At 48.5% G+C, this 8,565-nt stretch overlaps 1 protein-coding gene across 1 annotated transcript in view; it reads right to left on the reverse strand.

Moving 5' to 3' along the window:
• The window catches only part of LOC136331918 (zinc finger protein 11-like), a 43,057-nt gene extending 39,181 nt beyond the window's left edge, over window positions 1–3,876 (reverse strand). Inside the window, exons 1-2 of the mRNA XM_066271083.1 lie at window positions 3,739–3,876; window positions 147–276 (exon numbers count right to left, since the gene is read on the reverse strand). Coding sequence (XP_066127180.1) covers window positions 147–161 — 15 coding nt within the window. The 5' untranslated portion in view covers window positions 162–276; window positions 3,739–3,876. The remainder of the gene's footprint in view (window positions 1–146; window positions 277–3,738) is intronic.
• Window positions 3,877–8,565: the final 4,689 nt, after the last annotated feature.

Genomic DNA, 8,565 nt, shown 5'->3' on the forward strand with positions numbered 1-8,565 from the left:
TTGACAATAAAAAAGAAAACAAGTAAATGAAAGCAACTTCACTAGGTAGGAACTTCAGAAGTAGAGAACTAAAGGTTGCAGGTCCTAAACCCACTGAAGTTAGGAGGAAAAGCAAACACAGCCTCTGCCCAGGACACATTGCTTACCTGAGAAGCAGCCATTCTGTCCTGGTCTGGCTCCTGCTTGTTCTCTCAGGTGACAGTATGTTGAGGAGTCAAGTCTGCATTTTGACAATGTGCCGCCACAGGTGTCCACACAGCCCCTAATCCACTTCCTCTGTGGACAAAAAAAGGGACCACTTGCTGAAGCTGACAAGCACAAGGGAACCCTGCATGGTGGCCTTGCAGACTCAAGAGACCTAAAGTAACTGCGCAGGAAGATCAGAAATTAAAATTCTAACTAAAAGCAGTTCGTGGTGGGTAGTCATGTCCTACAGAGGTAATTTCCTCTCACAAAGCTCCCTGGTTACCTTAATGGAGCTGTCTTTTGCATCTACAACAAAGTACCTGATAACATGCCATTGAAATTAAAGGGTAATTAATCTTTTCCAGCCCCTTCACCTTTACTATCACGTTAATTGTCAACTGTTAACTATCCCATGCCAAGCTATGTAAGCATAGATCTATTCCTTTTACTTTTTATCCAATCCCAGAGATTTCCCCACTCTGCTGCTCTGTGCCTCCCCACATACCTTTTTTGCCTTTCTCTCTCCTAAGACCTGAGGTTCCCTGTTTGCATCTGAATCCTGTTCCCTGAGCCCACTTCTACTTCTGTGACTTCATTAATTTTTCTTATAAAAAACAAAAACAGAAAGTTAATGCATCCAGGATCCTTCCTGCTAATCCCTGGGCTCAGGATGGAATCATACTTGGAGCAGCTTTCCAAGCCTGAGGGGGAGGGTGCAGGTGATATCCTTCCTTAAAACTCATGAATTGATCTAATCTGAAACAGGTCAGGACAGTTTAGCTTCAATAAACATGCAGATCCCTCGGGGATGAGGGCTCCACTCTAAGCTGTGGTTCTGCAGGTCTGCAGTGGGGCCCAGGATACAGCATCTTTATCTAGGTCTCTGCAGTCCCTGCATTGTTCCCTTAGAGCTGTTTTCAGGAGCACTGGCTGACGGGGATCAGACCCAGCATCCTCAGATCTCTGGGTACTGTGAGAGGTTGGGGACAAGGACTTCTAGAAACACCTGTTCCCTGGACAGAATTCCTTCTTCGTTTCCAGAAAATGACAGGAATTATTTTAAAAACAAAAAATGATGAACACAGGTTTTAAGGCTAAAAGTGTGGGAAAAAACTGTTAGCTGCTCATCAACACAATGAACAGACCTGCTCTGTAAGAACTCAGGTTCAGGTTACTCCAGGCCGTCCTTCAGTATTTTCAGAGAGGACAAGAAGAACTTGAGGGGCTTGGTGTGAGCCTTGGTGGCTCAGAGTCACTAATTCAACAAATCACATAAAAGAAAAGAAAAAGCTGCTGATGAACTCACGACAAAAGGTTCTCTGCCTGTTAAAATCATAGACATCCTTGCCTGACCAGGCGGTGGCGTAGTGGATACAGCGATGGACTGGGATGCAGAGGACCCAGGTTCGAGACCCCGAAGTCGCCAGCTTAAGCGAGGGCTCATCTGGTTTGAGCAAAAGAAGCCCACCAGCTTGAACCCAAGGTCGCTGGCTCCAGCAAGGGGTTACTCGGTCTGCTGAAGGCCCGCGGTCAAGGCACATATGAGAAAGCAATCAATGAACAACTAAGGTGTTGCAGTGTGCAATGAAAAACTAATGATTGATGCTTCTCATCTCTCTCCGTTCCTGTCTGTCTGTCCCTGTCTATCCCTCTCTGACTCATTCTCTGTCTCTGTAATAAATAAATAAATAAATAAAATAAAAACCCCACAAAAACATAGACATCCGTACTAAGTGTACACTGAAATAGCCTAATATTGTTTACTGAATACCAATGGCTGTTTCAACATATGATAACACATAGAAAGGATGCAAGGGTCAGATTTTAAACTAGATGCAATATGTTGAAAATAATAAACTAGATGCAATAATGAATTCTTTTATAAGGTAATGACTTCTATGGTCAAAGTTTTAAAAAGCTGCCTGAGCCTGACCTGTGGTGGCGCAGTGGATAAAGCGTCAACCTGGAAACACTGAGGTTGCTGGTTCAAAACCCTGGGCTTGCCTGGTCAAGGCACATATGGGAGTTGATGCTTCCTGCTCCTCCCCTCTTCTCTCTCTCTCTCCCCTCTCTATAATGAATAAATAAAATCTTAAAAACTAACAAACAAACAAAAAAACCTGCCTGACCAGGCGGTGGCTCAGTGGATAGAGCCTCTGACTGGGATGCGGAAGACCCAGGTTCGAGACCCTGAGGTCGCCAGCTTGAGAGCGGGCTCATCTAGTTTGAGCAAAGCTCACCAGCTTGGACCCAAGGTCCCTGGCTCGAGCAAGGGGTTACTCGGTCTGCTGAAGGCCCACGGTCAAGGCACCTATGAGAAGGCAATCAATGAACAACTAAGGTGTTGGAATGCGCAACGCGAAAAACTAATGCTTCTCATCTCTCCGTTCCTGTCTATCCCTCTCTCTGACTCTGTCTCTGTAAAAGAAAGAAAGAAAAGAAAAGAAAAAAAAAAAGGCTGAAAGTGCCTTCTTTTTGGCAAAGAATACTTAGCACTGGTTATGAGATATCACCAATGCTTATTTCAGAAGTTAATGACTATTTACAGGAAAGCAGATATTCAATAGACTAAAGAATTATCTCAATTATTTTAAAAAATTAATTGGGAGATGTATAATAAAAATGGTAAACCCATTAGACCAAAAAAAAGAAAAAGAAAAAGACGCAGTTCTTTTGAATTATAAGTTCTGGTTATGAGATATTACCAATCCTTATTTTAAAAGTTAATAATTACTGCAAGAAAGCAGACATTGAATAGACTAAAATTTATCTCTATAAGTTTTTTTTTAATGAATTAAATGTGAGATATGGAATAAATGAGGTAAATCCATTGGGCCAAAAAATAAGAATTTTTTTTCTTCATCCCCACTTCTGTTCCGCAGCCCCCTCCCCGCGCCCCTCCCTCGCCTCGGGGTTTCTCTCCTTTCTCCCCCTCGCGCTCCTCTCCCCGGTTACTGTCATTCTCCCCGTCGCGGTCCCGTCCCCCCGCACCCCCAAGTGGCCGTCTCTTCATGGCCCCTCTCCCCTCCCGTGTCTCTCTCCGTCCCCTGACCCCCTCCCAGCCCCACTCTGCGCGTCCCGGGGCCCCTTCGCTGTTGCCGCTCCTACACAACCCTCCCCGCGCGGGGCCGGGGGCTCTTCTGAGGACCCCGCGTTCTCGCCCCGAATCCTCGCCCACGGAGATTGTGCTCTTCCTGGGCCCGGGCCTCTTATTAAATGGGGTGGGGTCTCAGGAGGGGGTCCGCAGGTCCCCAGGCCGGCTGAGGGGGGGCAGTCCGGACTCCACGGGCCGAGAGGCCGGGCGGGGGGAGGGGCGCACACTGTTCATCTCCAGGGCCCGCGTCCGTCTCCCGGGACTTTAAACAGCGTGGGTGGGTGAGGGGCTGCCCCCTCGGGACCGAAGCAGGAAACCCCGCTGCAGGGGGTCCCACTCCCGACGGCGGGGGTAGACGAGCGGGGCGGCCTCAGAGTTTCCCCCGAAACCGACGCGGAGCCCCCACTCGGCAGCGAAGCGGGCAGGCTCGGGGCCTCTCACTGGGACTCCGCACTCACCGCAGGAGGCTCAGGAGCGGGCTCTCGGCGTCCGTAGCGACCCTGAGACTCCCCGCGTGCAGGAATGGGGACCCGGAGGGTAAGGTTTAAACCAGGAAGACTTCCCTCAGAACCCGCGTGACCTTCGCTTCAGCCTCTTCCGGGTCTGTAGGAAGCTGCGCGTGCGCATTGCCTCAAAACCTGACGGGGCGGTGGGGGGGTGGATCGGCCGATTGAGCGCTTCCGCAATGGGCGTGGCCTGAAGCGAGGCGGGTTTCTGCCCAGACCTCGGGGTGAAGAGGGGCGGGGCCTGGTTTTCCCTTTATTTACTCTCATTGATTATAACCTTTTCCTATTTATTAGTTTGAAATACGTCATTATTCCTAAAATTGAAAGATTTTTTTCCCAAACTTCGTATTATGATATGAACTTTTTATAAAACTGCCCACTTTTGCAGTGCTGGTCAACCTAGTCCCTACTGCCCCCCCCCAGTGGGCGTTTCAGCTTTCATAGTGGGTGGTAGCAGAGCAACAAAAAAAACCGTGATTGGCCCACCGTGAAAACTGAAACGCCCACTAGTGGGCGGTAGGGACCAGGTTGACCAACACTGCAAAAGTGGGTGGTTTTTATAAAAAGTTTGACGACTCCTGCGCCTACGTATTCAATTTTGGATAAGATCTTTGCGTTACAGAGTTTCTCTGAAATGTGTATATTGACTGAAGGGTTATTAAGGTTTTACTCTCAAATTCATTGCACAACTCATTAAACATCTCTGCCAGTATAAATATCTGATTGTCGGTCAAATAAGTTTGTAAATATGATATATGTTTGCTCACTTATAGTTTGTATTGGATGTGGGGGACAGGGGCAGCGCCCTTATAGCCTAAGGCAGGGGTCCACACACTTTTTACACAGGGGGCCAGTTCACTGTCCCTCAGACCATTGGAGGGCAGGACTATTAAAAAAAACTATGAACAAATCCCTATGCACACTGCACATGTCTTATTTTAAAGTAAAAAACAAAATGGGAACAAATAAAATATTTAAAATAAAGAATAAGTACATTTAAATCAACAAACTGACCAGTAGTTCAATGGGAACTATGCTCCTCTCACTGACCACCAATGAAAGAGGTGCCCCTTCCGGAAGTGCGGGGGGGCAGATAAATGGCCTCAGGGGGCCGCATGTGGCCCACGGGCCATAGTTTGGGGACCCCTGGCCAAAGGCTTAGTTTTAAGACTCAGCTTTTCCCCACATCCTTGACTGTTTCATGCTAGGGGGTGGTGCACTCTTATGAGGAATCCCATTATGCCTCACATAAGTGACTTTGTATCAGAGACTTCCTTGTTTGTATACTGGCTTAAAGGTTTGGATTTCTACACTATAAAATGGGGCAGAGGAGCCCATGCTGGAGGGAGAGCAGAGAAAGGAGGGCAGAGAAAGGCCACGTGGAGGAAAGGAGAAGCAGTCACGATGGCAGAGTGCTGAAGGAGAAGCTAGTTTGTGCAGAGTTTGTGCAGAGAGAAGGAGATGGGGAACAGAGGTGAATAAGGCTTGTGAGGTTTGAAATCTTTGATGCTAAGAAACTTGGATAAGTCAGTGGCTTTGGGAGTCCTCAATGGAAAGGGAAGTGTTTTCCCATTCTGAGTATTTCTTGCCCGCCAGGTGCAAGCTAGGATTAAAGCTAATGGCCCACCAGTTCTTGGCTCCACTGTTTCATTACCATCTGTCTGAATCAAATGCGAACCTGTATGGGCCAGGCGGCTGTGATGGTGGCTGCGGCTACTGGCTTTACATTTGGCGTAGTCTGTGACAGGATTCGATACGGATTGATATGGAGTTACCACCAATTTTGAGCGGTGGAATAGAGGACTGGTTGCTGTTATTGTTCCCCATGGCTGTCCTTTTGGGAGCTGTAGGCTGGCTGACTTTTACAACCATGCATGAGGAAACCAAGAGCTCTGTGGAAGAGGCTGCCTGGGACCTGCAAACTGAGCAGTGGAAGGAGCTGAAGCAAACATGGGAGAAAGAGATGCCAACCCTGGAGCTGGAGCAATACCGGAGGAGGCCGACCAGGTTCATGAGATTCACTTGGAAATGGAGCAGCTGCTGGAGAAGGAATCACAGATTTGTGAGTTGCAGATTGTCCTGGATATTGTGGAGAACCAGCAGCAGTGGGAGGCCGGGGCCGAGGCCAGAGCTGGGGCTGCAAGGCCCGCAGAGCAGAAGGCGGCAGTGGCCTGGGACTCGAGCCTGGTGGCGGCTCTTTTCAGTTCCGCTTTGGAGGATGAAGAGAATCGGGCTGGAGTTGCAATCTGCAGTTGCCAGAAGGTGAGAGCCCAGCAGCAAGGAGTACCAACTATGCCCCTGGTAGGCCTGTGATTTTTGGGACATAGGGGTGGATGCCATCATGCTCTCTGGAGCAGAGATGGAAATGCTGACTGTCATTGCCACGTGCTCCTCTTTGGGACAGTGTAAGACTTGCCAGGACAGCAGATATGAGGGCGGTGTCTGAGGCCCCATGTGCGTGAACTGATTCCTGGACAATGACCAGAGTGGGCACTGGCTCTTTTGTTGGATAGACTTACAGATTTTGGACAACGTGAAATTCCTGGCCTGACCAGGCAGTGGTGCAGTGGATGGAGCATCGGACTGGGATACGGAGGACCCAGGTTTGAGACCCTGAGGTCGCCAGCTTGAGCACAGGCTCATCTGGTTTGAGCAAAAGCTCACCAGCTTGGACCCAAGGTTGCTGGCTGGAGCAAGGGATTACTCCATCTGCTGAAGGCCCATGGACAAGGCACATATGAGAAAGCAATCAATGAACAACTAAAGTCTTGCAACGAAAAACTGATGATTGATGCTTCTCATCTCTCTCCATTCCTGTCTGTCTGTCCCTGTCTATCCCTCTCTCTGACTCTCTCTCTCTGTCCCTATAAAAAAAAAAAAAAAAGAAATTCCCTGATGGGGTTGGGGGTGGCTTTGCTGGAGGCCCTTCCCCTGCCCCAGGAAACTTTTCTCATGGCTAGAAAGAAAGCCGAGGACATTTTGCACTTTTGGCAAAGTGCTCAGAGACTGGTGAAATGTACCTTTGTAATTCTTCAAACTGTATGATTTGTGCTTTTGTTGTAATTCGTGTAATGTGTTTAACTTCCTTGTACTGGAATACCTGTGCTTTAGATTATAAGTGAGCAAAAGGGGTGAAATGTTGGTCAAATAAATTTTAAATATGATATATATGTTTGCTCGCTTATAGTTTGCATTGGGTGTGGGGGACAGGCTGTAAGCAGGCAGGGTCCTTATAGCCTAAGGCTTAGTTTTAAGACTAAGCCTTTCCCCACATCCTTGACTGTTGCATGATAGGGGGTGGTGCACTCTTATGAGGAATCCCATTATGCCTCACATAAGTGACTTTGTATCAGAGACTTCCTTATTCGTATATTGGCTTAAAGGTTTGGATTTCTACACTATAAAATGGGGCAGAGGAGCCCATGCTAGAGGAGAGCAGAGAAAGGCCACATGGAGGAGAGGAGAAGCAGTCAAGATGGCAGAATGCTGAAGGAGAAGCTAGTTTTTTGGGGTTTTTTATTTTTTTTTGTATTTTTCTGAAGCTGGAAATGAGGAGAGACAGTCAGACAGACTCCCGCATGTGCCTGACTGGGATTCACCTGGCACGCCCACCAGGGGCAACACTCTGCCCACCCGGGGGCGATGCTCTGCCCCTCCGGGGCGTCGCTCTGCGCGACCAGAGCCACTCTAGCACCTGGGGCAGAGGCCAAGGAGCCATCCCCAGCGCCTGGGCCATCTTTGCTCCAATGGAGCCTTGGCTGCGGGAGGGGAAGAGAGAGACAGAGAGGAAGGAGGGGGGGTGGAGAAGCAAATGGGCGCTTCTCCTATGTGCCCTGGCCGGGAATTGAACCCTGGTCCCCCGCACGCCAGGCCGACGCTCTACCGCTGAGCCAACCGGCCAGGGCCGAGAAGCTAGTTTTTGTAGAGTTTGTGCAGAGAGAAGGAGATGGGGAACAGAAGTGAATAAGGCTTGTGAGGTACAAACCTTTGATCCTAGGAAAACTCGGATAAGTCACTGGCTTTGGGAGCCCTGAATGGAAAGGGAAATGTTTTCTATGTAATTGTTGGAATCCATGGGAGTCCGAAAGACCAGAGTAACAGGCTTTATTGAAAGGAAGAAAGGAACCCTGCCGGGCACTTCTCCCAGGGGCAGAAGAGCGCCAGTTACAGACTAAGGGCGAGTTATATAGTGTTTGGGAGAGCCTGAGGGGATATGAGGCAAAAGTCCTGGTATGTCCGGAATGCTCCTCCTTGGGGGGCTTGGAGCATGTGGGTGTTGAATCAAAAGTCCTAGTGTGTCCGGAGCCCCTCCTTGGGGCAGCTTGTCAGTTTTTTGGAATTCCTCTGTCTCAGGGGTGATAGTCCAGTAAGGGTGACAGATAAGCAGAACATCAAGAGGCAGTTTGGAATACACATATCTATCTATCATTTCTCAACTCTGTGGTTACATATAAAAGAAAGGCAGTTATTAATTTTATTAATCTATGGTGAGGGGTGATGAGGAGAAAGAGGAGAAAAGAATTGGAAAATTATTGCTTCTTCTGGAGAGAACTCAGGAAGGGAACCTTGCCAGACCAAGTCCCTCATCTAGTTAAGGAGGTCATCAATTTCCATGCTGTAAGGTCTGAACCAGGCGATGTCCTTGAAAAACTGAGTGAGGAAGTAAAAAAATTTTGTGAGGAAATAATTGTGAATTCCTTGCTGAGAGTACTGAGTGGACAGAGTGACATGGTGATACATGGTCTCCTGGATGAGCCTCATGAGACGTGCTGGCCTGGT

Source organism: Saccopteryx bilineata, chromosome 3, assembly GCF_036850765.1.
Source record: "Saccopteryx bilineata isolate mSacBil1 chromosome 3, mSacBil1_pri_phased_curated, whole genome shotgun sequence".
In the NCBI taxonomy this organism is placed as follows: domain Eukaryota; kingdom Metazoa; phylum Chordata; class Mammalia; order Chiroptera; family Emballonuridae; genus Saccopteryx; species Saccopteryx bilineata.